The sequence below is a fragment of the Triplophysa dalaica genome, chromosome 2 (genome assembly GCF_015846415.1).
Source record: "Triplophysa dalaica isolate WHDGS20190420 chromosome 2, ASM1584641v1, whole genome shotgun sequence".
In the NCBI taxonomy this organism is placed as follows: Eukaryota; Metazoa; Chordata; class Actinopteri; order Cypriniformes; family Nemacheilidae; genus Triplophysa; species Triplophysa dalaica.
In genome coordinates this window covers 25778219-25801916 of record NC_079543.1, presented here as the reverse complement: position 1 = coordinate 25801916, position 23698 = coordinate 25778219, and the positions used below count along the sequence as shown (strand labels likewise).

The 23698-nt window shown below is 35.4% G+C and overlaps 3 protein-coding genes across 7 annotated transcripts; 2 read left to right on the top strand and 1 right to left on the bottom strand.

Annotated features, from left to right (window-relative positions):
• Window positions 1-359: 359 nt before the first annotated feature.
• LOC130412827 (uncharacterized) lies at window positions 360-2220 on the bottom strand. Of its 2 annotated transcripts, none has more exons than XR_008905412.1 (5): window positions 1961-2220; window positions 1271-1585; window positions 922-1173; window positions 681-804; window positions 360-565 (listed from the first exon to the last, which is right to left on the bottom strand). XR_008905412.1 is itself a non-coding variant. In XM_056737611.1 (5 exons), exons 1-4 carry the CDS (start codon window positions 2016-2018, stop codon window positions 704-706), a joined length of 756 nt encoding a protein of 251 aa, XP_056593589.1. In that variant the 5' UTR covers window positions 2019-2220; the 3' UTR covers window positions 360-565; window positions 681-703. The 2 variants fall into 2 exon arrangements, 1 of the variants encoding a protein (XP_056593589.1); XM_056737611.1 differs by having other exon boundaries at window positions 681-834.
• Window positions 2221-4901: 2681 nt separating this feature from the next.
• Window positions 4902-6561, top strand: LOC130407375 (interferon-induced protein 44-like). Its single transcript, XM_056730158.1, has 4 exons — window positions 4902-4963; window positions 5083-5350; window positions 5541-5613; window positions 6429-6561. The coding sequence occupies exons 1-4, from the start codon at window positions 4902-4904 to the stop codon at window positions 6524-6526; spliced, it is 501 nt and encodes a 166-aa protein (XP_056586136.1). The 3' UTR covers window positions 6527-6561.
• Window positions 6562-9513: 2952 nt separating this feature from the next.
• LOC130408440 (interferon-induced protein 44-like) lies at window positions 9514-19758 on the top strand. 4 transcript variants are annotated; one of them, XM_056731983.1, is made up of 9 exons: window positions 9514-9644; window positions 9969-10239; window positions 17216-17275; window positions 17370-17403; window positions 17738-17942; window positions 18272-18412; window positions 18507-18678; window positions 18819-18919; window positions 19044-19757. In XM_056731983.1, the coding sequence occupies exons 3-9, from the start codon at window positions 17230-17232 to the stop codon at window positions 19221-19223; spliced, it is 879 nt and encodes a 292-aa protein (XP_056587961.1). In that variant the 5' UTR covers window positions 9514-9644; window positions 9969-10239; window positions 17216-17229; the 3' UTR covers window positions 19224-19757. The 4 variants fall into 4 exon arrangements, with proteins under 4 accessions (XP_056587961.1, XP_056587977.1, XP_056587953.1 ...); XM_056731975.1 differs by lacking the exons at window positions 9514-9644; window positions 9969-10239 and adding exons at window positions 12499-13118; window positions 14695-14848 and having other exon boundaries at window positions 19044-19758; XM_056731999.1 differs by lacking the exon at window positions 9514-9644 and having other exon boundaries at window positions 10126-10239; window positions 19044-19758.
• The last annotated feature ends 3940 nt before the right edge of the window (window positions 19759-23698 follow it).

Sequence of the window (23698 nt, the reverse complement as noted above, 5' to 3'; positions counted from 1 at the left end):
TCAATCATCATTTAATTACTCACTTAATCATCTCATTAACTTTAACTCTTTGAGGACTTGAGACTTGTTTTGAGACTTTCTTGTGACTTGAAAGGAATGTTTTGGTTCCTCCGCTGGTGAAATCAGCTGCTGAGTTCATGGGTGAAACAAAGATATGGCAGGACTTTTACTTTATGGCCCAGGATTGTCCACCTCTGTATTTTAGCCACTTCCTGTGTGGAGAACCAAGAAAGTGCGTAGGCATGTGTACATCTGATGTTAGAGGTGAAGTTTATTTCAGAAGGGAAGTTTGACATTGACATACATAGATTTTTATGTATACGTTTAATTTATTTATAAAAAAGCAAAAAGTTTTTCTGCGCATGATATAACACAAGCCCAAAATCATGTTTTAGTCCAAACAAATTGGCACAATGTATGTATATCATAACAAAAATGATATTTACAACTAGGATAACACAGTAAATAAGAATTTTCGAAAAGCCACGACTCGTTTAACATCCAGCGCACACAGTCCAGTGTAGGTGGATTTGGAAAGACATGTACATGGGCGAAGACAGGTAACCTGCAGGCAAACAACAGACACCAACACACAAAAAACATCACTTGATATAAATTAATATTGAAAAGGTAAATAATGTTCTCATGACACAATTTCTGAGGTAGTAAGCTACTCCTACCGTGCTGTTACTCCACACACAGATCACAATAACAACAGTAGAAGTAAAGCTCCTCCAACCGCTACAGCATGCACCATTAACCAGTTATCTGGAAATCCACCATTCGTTCCACGAACAATTCCTCCTGGTAGACAAGAACTTATACGTGTATAGCCTAGATTAATTTAGCAAACAGATTGAGGAGTGTTCATTCATAAAGCATTGAAGAATAAGAAGCAATGTGAGATAAAAAGACACGTACTTGTACATGGTGTTTCTATGATGTCACTTCGTGCCTCGCTTACTGGATTCTGTACGCGACATGAATAGTGTTTGTTCTCTTGTAATTGTGTTGATGTCAGGATAAGGTTTGCTTTATTTTCACGCAGTATGGGTTCTGTTCCTTTAAACCAGGTTACAGTTAGATCTCTCCTGTCTTTCATCTGAGTCTCACAGATCAGTGTAGCATTTCCATTGCGGCATATAAACATCAGATTGGGTTTAAGGGCCTTTTCTGAAACATATGTGACAAGTAATTGTGGTTATTTTCATTAAATAAGAATACATGTGAGATAATGTTAAGTGTGTGGTCAACTTTTTCAGTCTCTTACCGTAAACTGTAATTTCCTCTTTGTGATTTGCAACTATTTTGTCTTCATTATCATAAGCTTCAAATGTATATTTGCCAGTGTTGCTCACTTTAACATTATGAAGCTTTAATGATCCATCTGATTCAATTGTTGCATCAGGAAATGTTTTCACATTTTTCCCTTTCTTCCGCTGAGCTACATACATTAAACTTTTAGAGGTAAAGGACCATTTTATCTCGCCTTCGTTGGCTTTAATAATTTGACCAAATTCCTTTCGAAGTTTAAGAATGCAGGAATCTCCCTCAGGTATGTTCTTTTCACATGTCTTTGTAGAAACTATAAATAATAAAATTACACAAGCATTTAATAACTCACCATCTGGCTTAAAACACTTTTAAATTAGAACATCTTAAGTTGAGACATGCATTGAGGATGTTTGCTAAAAAAGTCACATACATCACAGACAAAATAATTTCCAGTGTCTTAGTTAGTAGTGGTAAATTGGTTTCTGCTAAATAAACATAATACTATTACTTAGATCCAGAAGCTATAGATTATATTTGATTGAATATTGTAACTATTGATTTTCAAAACAAAAATTTATAGTAAAAATGTTTTTCACATGTTAATGTAGGCGAAAATCCCCAGAACAAATGAAAAGAAAATCATATTTTTGTAATAAAATATCCATGAAATAAAATCACAACTTACCACTTAGCAGAGCAAAGCCACAGAGAAGTAAAACTGTAAGATTATGTTTGATGCTCATTGTTTTTAATTTCTCTAGCAATGGATCCAGAAAGGTTTGACAGCAGTATTAGACTAAGCTTCCTGTTTGTGAACAAAGAGTTTTGTAGATGTAGAGAGAGGCAGAAAATGTCTACGCACAATTGTGTGTATGTATAAATAAACTTTTAATGTGTTTTGTTAGGCAGCCAGCAAAGTGATCAACAATAATGGGTGTGGTTGTGGAGTTGCAACATGCAGCATTGCAAACCCACATTCCCACTCTACTCGGGGGATGATATAGTATCCTCTAGCTCCTCCCTCCCTTCAAATTAAGACTATCTTACGACAACGATTGATTAGAAAATATAACTTTAGCATTTTATAAAAGTTTCACATACGCACGACACTGCTGTTAAAACATTCAGCAGTACATTTAGCCGCGAACACTAAAGCCGTTGTATTGCACATGTGAGGCCAGTGAATGGCGATGTCACTTTCAAGCCTATTCCCAGTTTTAAGAGGCTACCCTCTGCTTGCGTGTATGCGTGTTAAAAGTTTGTTGTAATATGCCTAATAGTAATACATCTCCGCTGGTTGTAGTGATACAATCTGCCACTATAGAAGAACACAAGCGCAGACAGCAGTACGGAGCAACAAAAACACTTGACACTTAATAAACAAAAAAACTAAACTAAGGCAGTATACAAAAATAATCACTTCCCACATGGGGGAAAACAAGAGAAAAGGATACAAACTAAAGCTAGGGAAAACAGGAACCAAAAATAAACTAACTATTCACCCTGCGGGTTATAACATTAACTCACAATAGAACAAAACACAATATAGTGGCATCTATGTAACAATAATAAATGATCTGAGGTCGCGCGATTGAAAAAGGCGGCAATTCATTTACGTATTCATTAATTCACAGAGTTTAGTGACGCTAGTATTATTTAAATTAAATAACATATCCTTTAATCAATTAATAAATGTGAGTACAGTAAACATAACATAAAAAAGAGAATAAATATACACTTAAATGCAAAGAAGGGCTGTAGTTTGATGATCGTGACTGCTAACAAACATTTGTCATCTAGGCAACAGCCACTTCTGTTTCGTGTCAGTATGTCCCACTGCACACTGTACATACTTTCCATGACAAAACAGTACATTCTTTGAGGACATGTATAAGTCGTCGAATTGGGATGACAATGATGTTCTACGTTTGCATATCAAGTGTTCGCGAGCATTCCCAAAAATAATGGCGCTCATTCACTGGCATGACATGTGCAAAACAACATTTTTACTGTTTGTACCTCCATGTAAACACTGAACGTTTTGAGAACAGTGTTATGCGTATGTGGAACTTTTATAAGCAAGTATTAATATCTTTGATATTAATATTGTATTATTATTGATATTATTATTATTATATCTTAATATATTAATATCTTTGATATGGCCTACACGAGGGCTGGTTAACTAAAATTCAACAAAGTGTCCTGTCAAACACACCAGATCAAACTATTTAAACCCTGAGGTCCATTCCTAAGGGCTCATCCCTATGCCCTAACCCCTTCAAAGGGTTTACCCTCCGGAGTGAGAGTTTTCGAAGGGTTGAAGGGTGTACAGAACCAAACAACTGTTTCTTAAAGTCCCCTTCTGCATCATCATTCAGTGCCCATTAGATGGGGCGTTAAGTGTCAATCAGTTCTGACCTTCAAAATCCCTCTTTCTGAAGGGCCCTTTGAAGTGGACAGTTATGAGCACTTCGGTTTGGAATTACCCTTCAAATACTCTATGGAGGGCGATATATATAATTGTTGACAAGATTGTGCAAAATCAAGTTAAATCTTGCACAAAGACTCAAATCTCTTTCAGTTTCTTTTTCCAGTAAATGCAGCCTGATCTCGTAAAGACTGATCACTGCAATGCAGGAAGGCAGTATAGCAAACATATATGAACAGTTGTGGTTGAGATTAAACTCTTTATTAAAGCTGGATTTAAGTTATATTAAATGCATATGGGTACGTTAAATATAAAGTTTAACGACCTCTCAAATGAGCATGAAAGCCCTCATATTTTCTCAGGTTAGGGGATTTTTATCTGCTTTTTGCGCTGTCTGGTGCAAGATACAGAAAGTGAAAGTATCACAGCATTAAAGCCTTGCAGCGGTTGCTTTTTTGCAGTAACCACTTCAGCTTGATAAAGTAATCAACAGGATCAGCTTTACAGCTACAGCTCAGACAATCTTGAGAATTTAGGTGTGCAAACCTTTCCAATTAATTTGAAATCATGTTTGAATGCACAGCTATTGTTCTGCTCTTTGTTATAAAAAGCACTATTTAATGTCCAATATGTTAAAGTATCCATATACTGTTAATTATATATGCCTATAGATATGGGTCCTTATTAAGAAACCTGTTAATTTTCTGATTTTACATTTGCATTGTATTGCATTGTCATGATTTTATGCATAAGAACCACCCACTGGCCACACGACAGAATCCAATCTTGTGGGTGAAAATATCTTACACGTTTCGTCTTTTCTTGTCACTTCGTTTATTTTTTGAAAATTCTTTCATCGTTTACTCTCCCTCCTGTCATGTCGCACCTGTATGACTTTAATTTCTCAGAACATAAATGAAGATGTTTTGAACAAGCTGGTTGCCAAACAATGGCATTGACTTGCATTGGTTTTGTGTCCATACAATAGAATTGAATTCATAAAGATGTTTGGTTACCAACATTCTTCAAAATATATTGTTTTGTGTTCTGCAGAAGAAAGTCATACAGGTTTGAAATGACAAGAGAGTGAATAAATAATGTTTGGGTAAATTTAGTGGCATCCTCACTAAACTCTGCCCTCTCCTGGTGAGTCATGGGTAATTCTATTATGTGTGCCTTTTTGGGGATTAACAAAATGGTGAGGAGTGACCGGTATACTTATTTTGAGGACAAGTCTCAGATTAGTCGTATCATGAAGTATTATAAAATGCTGGAGAAATTAACTATTCTAACCGAAGCAAGCAATGTTGTGCTGAAAGTTTTGGTTGTTATTAAAGTTTTTTAGAGCGAATAATTGTTTATTTTTCTCGATACAGGCAAAAATCAACCCTGAAGAAGCAGCTGGAAGAATTCAGTGCAAATGATCCAAGTGTAACAGACTTCAAGATCCTGGTCAGTGGAGAGGTTGGAACAGGAAAGTCCAGCTTTATAAACTCGGTCAATAATGTCTTTCAAGACCGGATCACTTGTGGAGCACTTGTCAGTTCTTTTGCTGGTACAAGTTTTACAAAAAGAGTAGATATTTCTCACTCAAGAGCTTTTGCTTCATTCACAGATTTTAAAACCAATGAAGAGAGTCATGAAGTAAGTCAATGGAAAATATACAGCAAGGAATTTTTAATGTAAAAGAACAAAAAAAATGACAGACTAAAATATTTTTACATTAATGTAAAGTATTTATGTTTTTCTGTCAATATGTGTACATTTGTTTGTCTTAAGGAACTGCCTATAAAAGTGTCTGTTTAATGTGTTTTTCTTTATTTTTGGTTTTTAGCTCAAAGAAGACCAGATCAGAAGTGGAAAAGTCACCCTGCACTTTGTGTTCAGAGACATAATGGGCTTAGAACGTTAAGTATTGAGGGGGTCGCAACCAGATGACATCATAAATGCTATATTTGACCATGTGAAGGATGGCTATAAAGTAAAAATAACACAATAATTGGGAAAAATCACATTTTAAGATTGGTGTGTGCATTATTACTGCCATTTACAAAATGTGTTTTTATTTTCCAAATTTAGTTTGATGAGTCATGCCCACTCGCTCATGAGGATAAACATTATACCAGTGACCCCAGTCTCTCTGACCAGGCATCCTGTCTGGTTTACGTCATAGACGCTAATAAAGTCCATATGGCAGATGACAAACTCAGTGACAAACTGAAGGACATTCGACAAAGAATCAGTGATAGGGATAAAACTGAACCTTGATTATCTTTGTTTGTTATTTACTCTCGGGTTCACATAAGTCATTTACAAACTTGTCCAGGGCCAGCCACTGGACTATGATACAATAGTTTGCTTCAACTGTATTTTCCATGCAGACATAATGCTTATAAAGCAGATCATTAGTATGTTCTTGAAAACGATAAATAATTAAATCAAAATTAATTCTCAACCAAATTCGTTTTAAAATACAAAAAATGTCAATGCTTATGATTTGCCATTAAATGAATAGGCCTATGGTTGGTTATTACAAGACCACTTTATTTTGTTATGAGACACATTTTTGATATGGTGATTCACTGTCAGAGGCCATTAAATGGTTAAAATATGACATTTATGATAAATGGTTACCAATCTTTCTAAAGTACTGTGCCATCTTGTCCTTGTGACATATACACATGCTATTAAAACGTATTGCATTGTCTCTGTTACATCATAGGGATTCCTCAAGTGATTGTCATGACTAAGGTGGATGAAGCATGTCAACTGGTGAACAAAGATCTAAGGAAGATCTACCATAGTACGGGATTCCTTTAAAAGCCAATAAAAAAGCGAACACGAAATAAAAAAATAAACAACACGAAAGAAGAAATACACTTTGAAAACAAAAACAATGAACTCCAATTGCAAACTTTTAACATACTTTCAAACAAACTGCATTCATCATCAAATGTTTTCTAAATATCCTTTTAGAAAATCATTGTTTATGAATACGATGCCCAAGATTTCATGTGCGCTTCATTATTTTTCGTTTACACTGCAAAAAGTTACGTTCGAACTTCTGGCAAAAACCTCTCGCGTGGGCGGGAGTTAACAGTGCTTTACTCTCATTGGCTAGTCAGATTTTGATCGACAGGTCCGTGACCTGGAAGTTGAAGAAGTCTCAGTGACGGCACGCAACTTTAGAAAGCGATCTGGAGTTGCACAGTGAAGTTACTTGTGATTAGTTACCTTTGTTATTAAACGTTTTTTTTGCTACAGTTTGGATTGAAATGTATGGAGCCGGCCAGTCTTTTTGCATAACCTTACATTTTTAGAAACATCTATCACTGCTGTGGTTTTATGGTTTTAATTGTCTCATTTAAAAATGTTTTACAAGTAAATCCTTTACAGACAAGAGCTAATGGTCCTCAGATATCATATGTCATCAATAAAAATTGTAACTTCTTTTCTTCTACTCCTTGAACAGCACAATTAAAACATTTACGGATTTTCTCACAAACCTAACTTAATGCTGTAACAGTTTTTTACATAAATTAAGAATGTGATTGTCATGTGACAGCTACTATACTGTGCTTTAGTGATTGGTGTGGTCTAGTTTGCTTTAAAAAAAACATTTAAGATTCAAATACATTTACATTTAGATATTTATTAGACGCATTTATCCAAAGCGACTTAGAGATGGGGTAAACAATGGAAGCAATTGGGACAACATAAGATTTTGACCCTCTCGGCCTGCCATACTCTCTCTCCGGTCTCTGCTCTCTCCGGTCTCTGCTCTCTCCAGCAGTGTTTCATCCCCTACTCCTGTTCCCTTGTTAATTATCCTCTGTCTGTCTCCCTATATAATATCATCGTGTCTATTGTCCTGTTCTCAACTTCTCGTTCGTTTTGCATGTTGGTCATGTTTGCCCGAGTGCCTTGTTACATCGCATCTCATCAGACCTTATCCTTCCGTGTTCTGTTCACTGCAGTGCCGGCCCAACCTAATAAGCGATAGGCAGTTAGCGATAGGCAGTTGCATGGGGCCTCCGTGGGCCCCTGCTGTGCGTCAAAATTTAATTTACTTGCTCGTTGTGTCAGTGTAAATCATCATGTGCGTTAGCTTTAAACTGTGCACAGATTGATAATTAAAAGGCGGCACTATCAGTCTGGTGCAGAGAGGAGGAAGAAGAGGAAAGAAGATGAGAAAAGAAAGGATCAAGAAAAGGCTAAGTAGTTTGAAATCTGTGGGATCGAACCCATGATCTCGGCACTGAGAAAACCATGCTCTAACCACTGAGCTACAGGAAAGCTGTAAAGTGAGACTATTGTGTTGTTAATTTGACCTTTTCAGATATAATTGGATATATGTGATATATTCTGTGTAAGGTTAGTTTGTTGTGTACATTAGATGATGAGGGGCCTCATTTTGTAATTTGTAATCAGTTTAGGGCCCCCAAAATGCAAGGGCCGGCCCTGTGTCACTTTTTATACACTGTAAAAAATGCCTGTGAAATTAACGGTAAAATTCTGTTGTTTTCAAATAAAAAACCTGTTATTAGAAAGTGTCCGTAAAAAATACAGAAAAACACTGTAAAATTTTCTGTAAAATTAACAGTGAAATTCTGTAGTTTTCACATAGAAAAGTGGTGTCAAAAAACGTCCATAAAATACGGTAAACACTGTCAAATTCTCTGGGAAATGAACAGTGAAATTCCAAAATTTTCACAAGGAGTTTTTTTTCAACTCCACAAACACTTTTATCACCTTCACTTACAGACACCACTGTCACCTTATTTCTGTTGCACGTCTACAAAAGTTATAATTGAAAATGAACACAAGTTTACATGTCGATGGTTTTGTTGAGTCACCATTAGGTTTAAGAGTGTTTGCTTTAGTTGTGGTCTTGACCCTTTGCATTCCATGTGACGAAGTCTTTCCCCAGTATTGACATCTAAGAGTTGAAACACACTGACTCAGGTGGGTGAAAAGCTCAGATAAAGCTAACGCATTAAATTATTTGTGTTAGTAAGTACATGTTCAAGAGTTTAGGTAGAGCTTTAAAGTTACTTGTCCTCATTTATGATACTGAATGAAATTAACATACTGAATGTCTTTAACAGCACATCTAACACATGATACATGTTCTAGCAGATATCTAGAATATAACAGTTTGTCTCAACAATGGTGACAACAGAAAAACCTCTAAAGCTAAACGCAATGCATTCTGGGTATCATCAAAGCACAAAACTCATCAATGACTCCCAGCATGCATTGCGGCTGTAAGCTTTTCATTTGTTAGTCACCACTGTTGAGATTCATACACCGATTCTTGATGTTTGAGTCAAAGACAAAATGCAAGCTTTTTAACGGTTCAAATATGTTTTATATTGACAATTGCAAGAAATGTGAATTTTAAAAGTAGATTCATTGAGGAATTTGTAACAATAAATACAATAAGTAATTAAACAACATCCCTGATAAAGAGTAAATACCTAATCACACTTTCATTTGATTTGCTACAAAACTATGTTTTATATAAAACATTGTTATAGCAGCACAAAGATAACTGGAAACTTATGCATGACGGCTGAAAGATGCCAACTAAAGCAAACACTGATCACAAAAACGGTGACTTTAAATAAACCAATAAAGCATCAAGTCATGGCTGTTATGCTGCAGTCCCTGTGAAGCAGAAGTGATGATCGTCTTCAGTATTCTGACGTATTTACAAAATGAATAGTGGGTGTGGCTCATGTTTTCTACTGTGAATTGATTGGATGAATAAAAACAGGATGTTCTCGTAATTTTACGGTAGATTGCTGGCAACCACAGCTGCCGGTATTTTTCCGTAAAAACTACGGAATTTGTATTTTTTTTCTTTTCTTTTCTGATATTAAATGTTTTGTGGGTCACCACTAAGCTGAAGAGTCGAGTCTGTGTTCAACTCACGGTCAGGCAAAGATATTCTGATGTTATGCTGCATGTTGCAAATTTGTTTAAAAGTGACTTTAATAATGAATTACAAAGAAATAAATGAAGTAAATGTAATTTTATCACTTTTATGCATTTGGACCAAGTTTTCATTTTCTATAAAGAAATGTTGTTAATATAAAAGACTCAAATGTATTAAGCTCATTCACAGTTTGAAGTTTGTGCCCTGATGTTTTAAACTGCAAAGCTGTTTACATTCTTTTCCTGTATTTTTTACGGAATTTTACTGGTAACCACAACTGCCGGTATTTTTCCGTAAAAATTACGGAACATTTTTTTACAGTGTATACATCAACAATGATAACAACCAAAAACAAAGATGATTTTCTGCAGTTCTTTCTGTACCAGAAGTAATCTGCAGTTTGCACAGTTTGGTGCAGCCTATAGAAAGTGAAAGCACCAGGACAGTATAAAAGCCTTTGAAGTCACTGTTTGCTGACAAGACCTTAAGCATCCAGTCAGTTGGAGACTGAGATCTACATCACTCACACAAAAGAAATCAGAAACACCAGACGCCCAAATTACATCTTGGACAATCTTGAGACTAAACCCAGGTGAGCCAAGTGTATTTTATAGTGTTTCAAGTTTATTTAAAATTGTGTTGACTGGTAATGATTAAGGAAAAAAGAACACCCTGCATGTTTACCTTACTATCTGTATGGCTTTGTATGAACCGTGCCCGAGCAAGTTGACACCTAAAGTATAGTTGGCGCGACTAGAGTGATCTCTCTGTACCGTGCCCATGTCCGTCTAAAACGGTGGTCTTGCGTGTGGTTCGGCACAGAACAACCCCACAAACATTAAACAATTCTACAAACACCATTTCTATACCATATTCGACTTTTGCAAACCATTTTGAATTGATCTCATATGTGCATGAGAGATCTTAGTGCGATTTAACAGAGGTTTCCCTTTTAAAAATATACCTATAAAACATATGCCTATTCTGATTATTCGAACTGTTTTTTAATCAAATTAAATAAAAAATTAAACAAAATGCATTATTAGAACCTATAAGATGTTTGTTCAATACGTAATTAAAAATCAACTAATTTAGTCAAATCACAAGGAAGCGCTTCAATACAAAGTGAAATAAAAAAAATAAAGTTATGAAACTTTTTTTGCCCTTAGTCAAAACGATTTGAGAAGATACAAATAACAGATTTATAAGGCTGAAAGGGACCGTTAGACATATGCCCAACATGAATTATATATCAAAAATGCAATAAGAAACAAAATAACACTAATATTACGAGCATTGCAAAACTGTCTTGCTCTATTGCCGTTGGTGCGCAATGGCGCCTTTCAAACTGCAGTAAACAGATGAAGCTCCGCCTACTGACGACGTATGTTTCCTAGTTCGAGACAAGCAAACTTTCGGTGCCAGTTCGGATACAGGATCTTGACACCGGCCCAGGAGAGGAAAGGCGCAACCCGGTTCCCGGCAACAGCCCCGGTGGAAAAGCTGTATGAGGGTGCTTTTGAAAATAGTGATGGTGCTCACTTATATCTAAATATATTATGTTGTAAACAGCCTGTAATCATAAACAGGTAATACAACTAAAAATATTTCCGCCAAACCAAACATAGTTATATCCATATATATAATTTAAAACCATGTAAACAATGGGTGTATAACTCACTCACAGCGGACACAGACCCTAAACGGAAGAGCAATTCAAATTCAATTTTTTTAGAATTGAAATGAGAAATACAGAACTCGCTGGGAATTGACAAACATCTTGCTTGTTTGGGCTTTATTTAACCAGTTTCTAATATCCATAATTACATTGTTTAAGAAAAACATGGACGATAAATGTTTTTATTTTTTCAGCTAGCAGATTTGTCTTCCAGAGTGGAAGTCTGCAAACCTGGAGCATGCAGTTTTGCGCCCCCGGCAGTTTTAAGCCCCTCTGTTCCTTATTTCTCCAGTAGGGGGAGAATGCAGTTTTACGCCCCTGCTGTGTGATTCATACAAGTTCATAGAGATTTATTTTTCTAAAACTTTTTGAAATAACAAGACAACACAACTGCATGATCATTTTATATTAAATTATTTCCAAGTATTATTACAAATGAGATCAATAATATCACAACATAATAGGCCTAATTAGCCAGCCAACAACTACTATTAAGAAAACAGGATACAATATTAATTGAGCACTAACAACCACAAACGTGATAAAACCCACATAAGGTACGATAATTGGATCATCTCTTTAACAACTCAAATCAAGATCCGTATGGGACTTATGTTTTCGATTTGAGTTTGAACATGTTTGTTGTTGTTGGTGCTCAATTGTTGATTGTTTTTTATAAAAACAACTTGAATACGTGTGCAGCTAAACTGAAATGGTTTATATATAATATATAATGCAAGTTAACAGGGTCAGAAGAATATCTTACCAGGAAAGGCCATCAACCCACAAAATGAGAATAAATTATAAAGAAAATAAATATGAAAATGAGTAAGAGTAAGAGATATTTAGTTGGCATACACGTAGTTAGCTAAGGTTGATCCAGACAAAACATTGACCTGGTCGCCAATAAGTATTCATTTTATTGTCTTTGAGTTTAAATTACACACACACATATATATATATATTATATATATATTTAAGATGTTTAAATTAATTCATAACAATATCAACTAATCATTAAAAAAATATGCATGTTGGGCCATTTCTTAGTAACAAAAACGATTGTTTTTGCGATCCCCTACTGGAGAAATAAGGAACCCCTTCTCGAGTGGAACGCTGCAGTGAACAAGTAAAGAGACAGACTCACATGCACTTCACGCTCGCTGAAGATATGAATTAAATAAAATGCCATACAGAAAAAATGAAATTAAGAGTTTAAGGTCGTAGCCTATGTGTGCATCTGCTTTTATTGGCTACTTGTAGTTTACATTATTAATAATACGCTATTCATATCCGCTAATATTACTTTCATCTGAGGATGCTTTTCCTTGCTCGGCACCCTCAATCACCCTCGTAGAACCGGGCCTGCTCTCATCCAAGGACCTGCAAGGATTTTTTTCTCTGCTGTCTGTGTTGTAATGGGATAAAACCGCATAACTGATGATGATTGGCTGATGATCAGCGTTTGCCAACCAGAGGCAGTGGAGGGCGGGTTTTCACACACAAGCACTAACCCAGTCCCACAGAACACCAACGCCCGTCGCATAGGAATCAGAGAGGAATGGCAAGAGCAAAATGTTTAAAAGTAGATTTCACAAACTGGATATATAAGCACTACTATCCATCAATAAAGTGAAACACAAGGAATGTGGATGTAACGTGCAAGTTCCTTATGCTGCTGCGGGTAAAAAAACTACAACATTTCCAAAGCGAAAGTGAAACTATCCTCGCGCTCCGCTGTCAAACAATAATTGCGAATAATTACATATCCGTCTCTTACAGTGCAATATAAGGTATGTACGAACTAACTTTCGCTACCATATTGGAAAGCAGTCAAAACATTTAGAGCATTTCTTGTTATTAAACTGGTAACTTTTGTAAGAAAATACGAAAAATAATAGTACATCACAGCAGAGGTGGACATTCCAGGGGCCATAAAGTAAAAGTCCTCCCATATTTTTGTTTCACCCATGAACTCAGCAGCTGATTTCAGCAGTGGAGGAACCAAAACATTCCTTTCAAGTCACAAGCAAGTCTTAAGTCAAATCTCAAGTCCTCAAAGAGTTAAAGTTAATGAGATAATTAAGTGAGTAATTAAATGATGATTGAGCATTAGTGATGAACACCTGGTGTAATTGAGATGTTGATGTTTTATTGGTTAAATGATGTCACCATCATGGAGATCAGTGTTTGCTTTTGTTGGACTCTTTACCCTAATGTCGGATTTTGCACTATATCAACTCATGTAATGTTGTAAAGCAGACAGATCAGTTCTGTGAATTGTGTAGCTCTTAACCGTTTTTTATGATGAGCTGATCTAATACTGAAATGTCTACAGGCAAGATATCTCTTATATCCAAATGGAGATCATAAACCTAGAGATATTTAAACCACAAACACACTCTATTCTATTCCTACAAGATTTCATTCAGCTTTGAACAAATGTTTGCGGTGAAAAAAGCAATTATCTTTGAATGAATTAGACATTTATATAGCGCTCAATTGTGTTTTCCTGTACACCTAAAGTGCTTAATAATCATATGTTGGGAGTCTGTGAGATATCCAGTGCGCTCACGACATACCAGTTATTGGTGGAGAGGAGAGAGAGAAACAGAGACACTTCCATTTACTGAAAGGCTCAAGAGCACAACTAAAGCAAACACTAACCACAATTATGGTGGAAATGGGTTTTTTTCTTCTTCCAGCTGATGTCATCCAAGGCTGTGGCTGAAGTCAGTTGTAGTTCTTGTGTTTCTCTTTTCTTCAGTGTTGTTGATTGTTAACAGCAGGTGTTCATCACTCAATCATCATTTAATTACTCACTTAATTTTCTCATTAACTTTAACTCTTTGAGGACTTAAGATTTGTTTTGAGACTTGCTTGTGACTTGAAAGGAATGACTTGGTTCCTCCGCTGGTGAAATCAGCTGCTGAGTTCATGGGTGAAACAAAGATATGGCAGGACTTTTACTTTATGACCCAGGATTGTCCACCTCTGCATCACAGTATCCATCGAAGCGTATATTTATCTTTAGACTTATTTGTTGACCAGTTGTGGTCTGTTCAATAAACAGTAAAAGTTCTGAACTATTCTATTGTGTTTAATTGTTCCAGTATAGTAATGATAATATTTACAAATACAATATTTACAATAATAATATATTGATATATAAAAATGGAATTTAATAGGTGTCTCAATATTAACCCACAGCTAAAATAAAATAGTGTCTTCACTATTAGTAGACATAATTAGACATGATTAAACATGATTAGACAATGTTTTATACAAATAATTAATAACTAAATTGTATTTAGTTTCCATTTTGTTAATTTAACATATTTAATATTTGGGGGGGGACACTCCATCCAGGGTGTATCCTGCCTTGATGCCCGGTGACTCCTGAGATAGGCGCAGGCTCCCCGTGACCCGAGGTAGTTCGGATAAGCGGTAGAAAATGGAATGGAATGGAATGGAATATTGGGGGGATCCAAGTTATTTGACATATTTGAATTTTTTTTCAAAGGTAAAGCAATAGTTACATTCACAGTGTAATTAGTTACTTTTATAAGGATGTTACTCAGCAATGTAAACCCTTACAAGTTCTTAAACATTTTGAGGAAAACGATTCCATTAAAACAGTTAAGTAATGTGTATTTGATATTTGAGTAAAGAGAATTTAGAACTTTATATTTTATATGCTGGATGAGCTGAACATTTTAAGTAGGCTGAACTTAAAATAAGTAGTAACATCAACTGCTCTGTCAAACAGTGAAATGTAATTAGTTGACTTTACAAAAAAAAGATGAGGTAACCGATTACATAAATATTTTTATGTAAAGAAGTATTTTAATTTTAAATTAGTAGAACTCAAGTATAATTAGTAGAGATCAAGTTGAATTAAGTACTGCTGGCTCAAAATCATTACTCAAGTTAACTTATTATCAGAGGTGGACAATCCAGGGCCAAAAAGTAAAAGTCCTGCAATATTTTTGTTTCACCCATGGACTCAGCAGCAGAATTCATCAGGGAGGAACCAAGACATTCCTTTCAAGTCTCAAGTCAAATCTCAAGTCCTCAAAGAGTTAAAGTTAATGAGATAATTAAGTGAGTAATTTAATAATGATTGAGTGATGAACACCTGCTGTTAACAATCAACAACACTGAAGAAAAGAGAAACACAAGAACTACAACTGACTTCAGCCACAGCCTTGGATGACATCAGCTGGAAAAAAACATTTCCACCATAATTGTGGTCAGTGTTTGCTTTAGTTGTGCTCTTGAGCCTTTCAATAATAGGAAGTGGCTCTGTTTCTCTCTCTCCTCTCCACCTATAGCTGGTATGTTGTGAGCGTACTGGTGGTCTCACAGACTCCCCACATATGGTTATACAGCACTTAAGGTATACAGGAAAACACAATTGAGCGCTATATAAATGTCTTATTCACTCAAAGATAATTGCTTCTTAAAAAATTCCAATATTTATTCACGTCAAACATTTGTTCAATGCTGAATCAAATCTTGAAGGAACCGAACAGTTTGTGTTTCAAGTTTAAATCTCTCTAGGTTTATGATCTGCATTTGGATATAAAAAACCTCCTAAATCAATGTCACTATAAAGCTTCATCATTGGGTTCAGTCTTTTACACATGAACATTTATCATTTGAACCTCAACATTGGTGACAATAATTAGTCAGCTGCATTGCATGATGGGAGTTTGAAGCATTTTGTTGACCGTCACCATTGTTGAGCTTCATATGCTGGTTCTTGATGTCTTTCTAGAAGGTTTTTAGTAGGGATATGTTTTGTTACTTTTAAATTTTCTCACTGATACTTTTAGATGAACATTTTGTTTAAACACTGAGCATGCAGGGTGCATTATGACAAGCATGATTATGATCTAAAAGAGATGTGTTGCCTGTTAACATTTCAGTGTTAGAAGAACTCATAACAAAACAGTGAAGAGTTAAACACTTCACAGAACTGATTTACTGCTTTAAAACAGTACATGAATTGATTCAGTTCAACATCTGACAAAAGGGTCAAGTGTCCAACAAAAGCAAACACTGATCTCCATGATGGTGACATCATTTAACCAATAAAACATCAACATCTCAATTACGGCAGGTGTTCATCACTAATGCTCAATCATCATTTAATTACTCACATAATCATCTCATTAACTTTAACTCTTTGAAGACTTGAGATTTGACTTGTGACTTGAAAGGAATGTCTTGGTTCCTCCGCTGATGAAATCAGCTGCTGAGTCCATGGGTGAAACAAAAATATGGCAGGATTTTTACTTTTTGGCCCTGGATTGTCCACCTCTGCTTATTATAATAGTGTTCACTTTACTAAAAGAATATTAGGACGTTATTAAACTACCATTATGGTGACCAGTGTTTGCTTTAGTTATGCTCTTACATTTACATTTACATTTATGTATTTGGCAGACGCTTTTATCCAAAGCAAATTACAATGCATTTACGGGCAATCCCCTGGGTTTGAACCCACGATCAATGCTCTTACCACTGATAACTCACAGTTAACTCATTTTTTATGACTAGAGTGCACTGTCAAGCATATTTGTGAAAAGTAACTAGTAACAATAACTAATTTCTTTTATTAAAGTAACGTGCCCAACACTGCTCTTGGGTTTTAGTGAAAAGTAAATACCAAATTAAATGTTGCTTGTGAAATGTTTGCAAATGAAAAAATAAAATAAAAAATGTTTTTGCTGCTTTTATTCATTTTCACGCATGTTGAAGTGCCAGAAAAGCTTTGCACCTGGGAAAATGCTAATAACATATATTATTAAAAACGTATTTTTGCTTAATTAAAGTTCAAAATATGTTTTCTATAAAGAGATATTTCTGCTGTTGTGTGATTTAGAAGGTAATAAAGAAATGGGATCAGAAGAGTCAAAGCCTGCAGCACCAACATATAACCCAGGTTAGAAGATTCATAAGTAACCGAATGATCATTAATCTTTCTATAGAGCACATAGCAGATTAAATTATGTTTTACATGATTGTTCTTGTTCTAGAATTTGATAAACCATGGAGGAACTTTAAGTGGAAGTAAGTAATATACTTAAATGCTCAGGTCATAATTGCCATAATAGTCAAAATATTGACAGATTTATAATGTAATGATATGTCAAACAAATATATTATTTATCTAAACTGCTTTTTGTTGGATTGTTCTCGTATGATCGGCATTAAATTAATCTCGACATTTTCTTGCCCCCTACCCCATATAAACTGTATGCAAATAGGCATACTGCGGAAAATAAATAAAGATCTGTCATTATTTTTCAATCTCATGTCATTCTAAACCTGCATGTATACCTGATTCTTTCTTCTGTGCAACCCGAAAGAGGTCTCAATATTTGTGTCTCTTGTCCTGACACAGTCAGAAATCAGAACTGAAAAAGCAACTAGAGGAATTCAGTCTGTGTAACCAAGATGTGAAGCACATCAAGATTCTGGTTGCTGGACCAATAGGAGCAGGAAAGTCCAGCTTCATCAACTCTGTCAATAACGTCTTTCAAGGACGAATCACCTCTGATGCGCCAGCTAATTCATCTTCTGGCCATGGTAAAAGTTTCACTACTACAGTAAGTATTTCTCATCTAATTGTGGCATTACATATAGACACTTTTAAAACTAAACAAATGTAATGTAAAATCTTAGTATGTTCAATCATGCATGTGAACTTTTCTGAACCACCTAGACATGTCCTAGAAACCACCTACAACAAATTCTAAAAACTTATAGTAATGCTTTTCTAATTATTTTAATGTATGTGTTCTATATCTGAAGTGAACTGGTAGCAATGCCAATGTTATGGATACATATACTGTATACAGTGATGATAATATGTATTGTTTGAATATTCTATAAGTCACGTAATACTTATTTGTCTGGTTTTGTTCTTGGTTTATAGCTTAAAGGACATTACATCAGTCGTGGAAAAATCCCGTTAGTCTTTGTTGATATAATGGGTTTAGAACCTGATACAATGGCCGGGTCACAACCAGAGGACATCATCAAGGCTGTATATGGCCATGTGAAGGATGGATATAAAGTAATTAACCAAAGGAATTCGACATTTTATCATGATGTATGATTGTATACACGACTAAAGTTTTACACTTTTTGTCTTTACTTTCCAAATGTAGTTTGATGAGTCAAAGCCACTCTCTCATGAGGATCAACAGTATGCCAGTGACCCCAGTCTCTCTGACCAGGCATTCTGTCTGGTTTACGTCATACCTGCTAATACAGTTGACATGACGGATGACAAACTCATTGACAAGTTGAAGATCATCCGTCACAGAATCAGTGAAAATGGTAAAACTGAACTGGCACTGGTTGTCAATTTAACTGGTTCCAGCTGGTCTGAATGTCTTTGTATATTGTTTTTATTACTTAAGATTCCAGAAATGTTCATATTATATGGTGTTATAAACTGTGTCTGTGACTCATTGTAGGGATTCCTCAAGTGATTGTTATGACCAAAGTGGATGAAGCATGTCCACTGGTGAACAAAGATCTAAAGAAGATGTACTACAGCAAGAAGATCAAAGAAAAGGTAAATCATCTATCTTTATTTTAAATCTATCTATCTATATTAATATCTGAGATAAAGACTATTAATTATTTCTAATTATCTGTATTAATTATTTGATTTCTCGATTTCTTCTCTTTCGTTCTAGATGCAGGTATGCCATGACAAACTGGGTGTGCCGATGTGCAACATCTTCCCAGTGAAGAACTATCATGAAGAGATCGACACTGATGATGATGTTGATGTTCTGATTCTGAAAGCTCTGGATCAGATCGTTCGGCTTGCTGATGATAGATTGTTTAATAGCAGTGATACCCTGAAAAACTGACTCTACGAGTCATTTCTCTACACAAATGCATAGTGTAATGCAATGTAATGCAAAGTCGCTTTGGAAAAAAGCATCTGTCAAATGCATAAAAAAAATATGTGTTAAATATCGACTACTGATGAACTGCTGTAACTCATGAAATATATATATTTTTTAACTATTTCTGAGTAAATGTAAACATATGTTGGCATATTTTATAAATACAAAAAAAAAAATAGCAACTGTTCATTTTACTGTTCCCTGTAAAACTTGATTCTGATTGGTTACTTGCAACACTATAACGTTTTTTATTTTAATTAAAAAATTGCCGTATGGACAGCGCTCCACAATGTACTTGGGGCAACCTGTGATGTAATTCTGCTCTTGGTCCTATCCTGCCCAGATAGCAAATTTTTGCGGCCCAAATCCTGCCCACACCTTACTCGCCAAACCACCTAATCTGTACAACCTTGAATGATGGCACTTGGGCGGTCCGCTCCTGTTTGCCAGATTTGGGCCGCAGCCATGCCAAAGCTATGCCACATGTCACACATCAAAACAAATAAAGCAGAGGTGACCCAAATATATCAACAGTTCATTTCAATTCTGGCCCAGATTTATCCTAAAACCAATACCTTTCTGTGCTCCAGTTTGACAGAATTTGTATTGAGTTTCACTAGTATTATAGTGATGATTGAGTCATTAGTGATGAACATCTGCTGTTAACAAACAGCATCACTGCAGAAAAGTTCAACAAAAACCGAAAAACACCACAACTACAACCTGAAATACAACCCAGCTCACAAAAGTTTGTTATAAGAACATTCCTTGGAAAATTTTTCACATTTTAAAATATTTAAAATGTCAGTTTTTTATGTTTTAAGATCGTTCCCAGCTGACAAAAGTCACGAACATGATGATCAGTGTTTCCCTGAGTTGGGCTCTTGACCCTTGACATTTACTCTTTTACACATATTTACTTTTAAAGTTGATCTGTAATAGATGTACATCCATTTGTCACAAATCATTCTATATATCTAAATACAGTGAAATTCCCTGATCTTTTAACAGACAGTGCTGGCCATTGAGAGGACACTGGTCAAGTCACTGGAAAAGACGCCTAGTTGGTACGACAGGGTTACAGAGCATTTTCTTGAAAAGGAACGTAGGGCAGAATTTACATATAAATAAATGGACAATTTTTATGATTTAGGCCGAAAATGAGCTTCCCCTCTTTAAAAGATCAGCAGCCGCCACTGCTCTCCACCCATCACAGCCTCAGGTGACATATACAGATGTAACCATTGTGAAACCACCTAAATATACTCCAAACAGTGCTATGCCTAAATGCTTTACTAGGTGCTAACAGAATGTGTTTTCTTGACTACTGAACAACTTAAAGAAGCTTCTTATTTATATTACAATTTGACAACCATCATAAAAAAGCAAACTACTTCAAAACAACTTCAAAACAATCAATGGCCACCATATTAATGGGTCGTTCCACACCAAAGTGCTCATAACTGGCTACTTCGAAGGGCCCTTCAGAATGATGTACCTTTCTTACCCCATGATTCTTTCCGTGACAATAGCACCCCCTTATGGACACAGAATGATGATGCAGAAAGAAACTTCATGATACTGTTGTTGGGTCTCCTCCACCCTTCAAAGCTCTCAATCCAACGGAAATAAGAGAATATAATCCTCTGAAGTGCTTATTAATGAGCCTTTTGGAATAGAAGCTGTGTTATGATTTACATGCATCCAGTGGTTATCACTACATTGTCAGAGTAATAAGAGTTTAACAAGGACAGGGTTTATGAGGACAATGACAATTACATCAGTGTTTATAGAATTGAATTGTCTGTACCATTTTAAATTACTATTTCTATTACTATTTATGAACTTTATCTTGTAAATTGAAACTTATAAAATCAAGTTAAAATGTAACCTGTAAAATGTTGGCATCACTTCTTGATGGTTATGAGTAGTGTAGTGAAATATATTTTAGTCATAGCTTGAATTTTCATTGTACCCTATTTTTCAGATAGAAAAGTTTGTTTAACAAACAACCTTAAAAGGAGAAATGCTGAGTAAACCTGTGTGTAGGGGTATGTTAATCCAACAGACTTTTTCCATTGTCAAACAAATAATTCTTATTTATGAAAACGGCTTTTTAATTGTATTATATCTAACACAGACCTGACTGAAAAGACACAATGATGAATAATTTTCTTTTGAACACACGCACTACCAGTTTTATTGTGTAATTTCTGAGTGATTGGAGCACAAACAAGACATATTTAGATATATTTTATATACACTGGGCACTGGTCTTCACCACAGTTATTATGTCCCTGAGAAATACCCAAACTGTATTAAGAAGATATGTCCTGGCCGCAGTCATGCCTGAGGACAAAATTTGGGCATGTTCCGCCTCGTTACTATGACAACAATGTAGATTGAGTTTTGCTAAGGGAAGCAGGTCAGGATGACCATTATGTAATTGAGGTGGACAAGAAATAACTAAACAGTATCAAAAAGACTTGTACCGGCCCCAATCATGCCTGAGGTCCAAATTTGGGCATGTTCCGCCCCGTTGCTATGACTACAATCTTCAAACAGGTCATGATAACCTTGTGCTGAGCAGGTGATGAGTGAGGATTATATAAAAACTCACAAAGATTTATTTTTATTCATTCATTTATACCTAAAAAGTATTCAGAAGTATTCATATGAACAGTAGGAATGTAAGTTGACATATGTGTATCAGTGGAAACATCTGAAAACACATTTAACTAAAAATAATTGCATTCGAATTAGTTTGTGATGATGATTTAATGATTTGATGTTATAATCTGTATATCTGTTCAATGATTATTCACATAAATGCACTTTATGTCATTTTAAGCAAGTTTAGAGCACATTTTGAACAATGTTAAATCCAGTGATGTTTCTGAGGCCGAAAACCCACAGGCCTGAATGTTTGTGAAATGTTGTTCTCTCACAAGCTTGGGTACTTTTCCAGTGTTTATTGGGCATGATCCAGCAGTTTTTGATGACTTCATAAGTATTTAAATTTTGCCAACTGATTTTAAATGTGTTTTGAAAATAATAAAAATAACGAACGAACCACTGTTAGATACGTAACTGGTTGCCTACGAAAAAATAAGAGATAACGTGAATTTACCTGATTGGTTTTTGAGGAGTACTCCTCTTAGAAGTTTTGCTATAACAGTAGGCTGAGGGCAGTGGATTTACAGATGCTCTGGGGAACATCTCACTTTGTTTGATTCGAACACATAAAGTTAACTCTTTGACACCTGGACCTTCTTTGTCTGAGAGATTTTTCGAACGGCAAAATCAACTTTTGACACATCAGTTTCAGTTTATTTTTTAATCATTTATCAGTACAAGATACGATTCTAGACTTTAGGTTAACCTGTCCATTTAAGATCAAGTCTTAAAAGTGATATAAGGAAACCTACATTAAAACAGAAGAGCCAAGAGCCTGCAAACACGGATCACAATAATTATTGTTTGAGGAAATTTCAAAAATCATCCACATCAAGAAATTTGCAGAAGTCTGCAGCATTGACGATGTCTTCTGTTTGAGCCCCAGCCAATACATCAGGTTCTGAGCCCAATATGTCTCTAAAGATAAACCACTTGTGATGTGGTATCCTTTGAACAACACACCAAAAATACAGAAGCATTCATATATTTGGGAGTCCAAAAGAGGGGGTGTTATGTAGTTAGACCCACTAAGTATTTAATGATAGATATATTAATGTACATATTTCCTGTCTGAAGACTTATCTTTGATTCATCTCAACAAGTGATGGTAGAACCATTATTATATGTAAATTGCATTAAAGCAAATATATATATTGTTCTATTGTGAGTTCATGTTATGACCTGCAGGGAGCATGATTGTGCAAAACAAATTACTTTCAATTTCTGATTCCTGTAAATGCAGGCAGATCTTGTAGAAACTGTCTTTTTCAATGCTATAGACGGGGACTATTTTTTAATCAAATAGATAAACAGTGCAATAGTAAATTCTTTTAGATGTAGGCCTACACTGAAAAAATCAGCAACTCTATTAGCACTTTCATCTGACTTTCATTTGCTACGGCATATATGCTTTCAGTGCAACATCTATTCAGAGATGAATGAGTCTTAATGTGAAAGAGTGTACTTTCCTGTGACTCACTGGTTGGGCCATGGCACCAGGAATGCCAAGTCATGGGTTTAATCCCAGGGGACTTCACACACTATAGCATAATAAAATGTCAGTCACTTTGGCTAAAGCGTCTTGAAAATGTATAAATGTTAAACGCAAAAGTCAAGAGCTCAACTAAAGTGAACATTGATCACAATAATGGTGACATCAAATTAATCTTGTGTTCATTGTCAAAAAGGGGTTTTATAGATGTTTGTTATTTGATCAATTAAAGCAATTGATGTAATCTGCTGTTTCAGACCATTTTTTC

What these genes read in the sequence shown, in the direction of transcription:
- LOC130412827 (XM_056737611.1), bottom strand. Translation starts at nt 2,018, where the DNA reads ATGAGCATCAAACATAATCTTACAGTTTTACTTCTCTGTGGCTTTGCT. An exon ending in TGGCTTTGCTCTGCTAAGTG is followed by an intron (nt 1,586 to 1,960) that starts GTAAGTTGTGAT and finishes TATTATTTATAG; the next exon opens with TTTCTACAAAGACATGTGAA. An exon ending in AGAGGAAATTACAGTTTACG is followed by an intron (nt 1,174 to 1,270) that starts GTAAGAGACTGA and finishes CATATGTTTCAG; the next exon opens with AAAAGGCCCTTAAACCCAAT.
- LOC130407375 (XM_056730158.1), top strand. Translation starts at nt 4,902, where the DNA reads ATGGTGAGGAGTGACCGGTATACTTATTTTGAGGACAAGTCTCAGATT. An exon ending in CAGATTAGTCGTATCATGAA is followed by an intron (nt 4,964 to 5,082) that starts GTATTATAAAAT and finishes TTCTCGATACAG; the next exon opens with GCAAAAATCAACCCTGAAGA. An exon ending in CCAATGAAGAGAGTCATGAA is followed by an intron (nt 5,351 to 5,540) that starts GTAAGTCAATGG and finishes TTTGGTTTTTAG; the next exon opens with CTCAAAGAAGACCAGATCAG.
- LOC130408440 (XM_056731975.1), top strand. Translation starts at nt 14,785, where the DNA reads ATGGAATGGAATGGAATATTGGGGGGATCCAAGTTATTTGACATATTT. An exon ending in GTAAAAGTTTCACTACTACA is followed by an intron (nt 17,943 to 18,271) that starts GTAAGTATTTCT and finishes CTTGGTTTATAG; the next exon opens with CTTAAAGGACATTACATCAG. An exon ending in TCACAGAATCAGTGAAAATG is followed by an intron (nt 18,679 to 18,818) that starts GTAAAACTGAAC and finishes GACTCATTGTAG; the next exon opens with GGATTCCTCAAGTGATTGTT.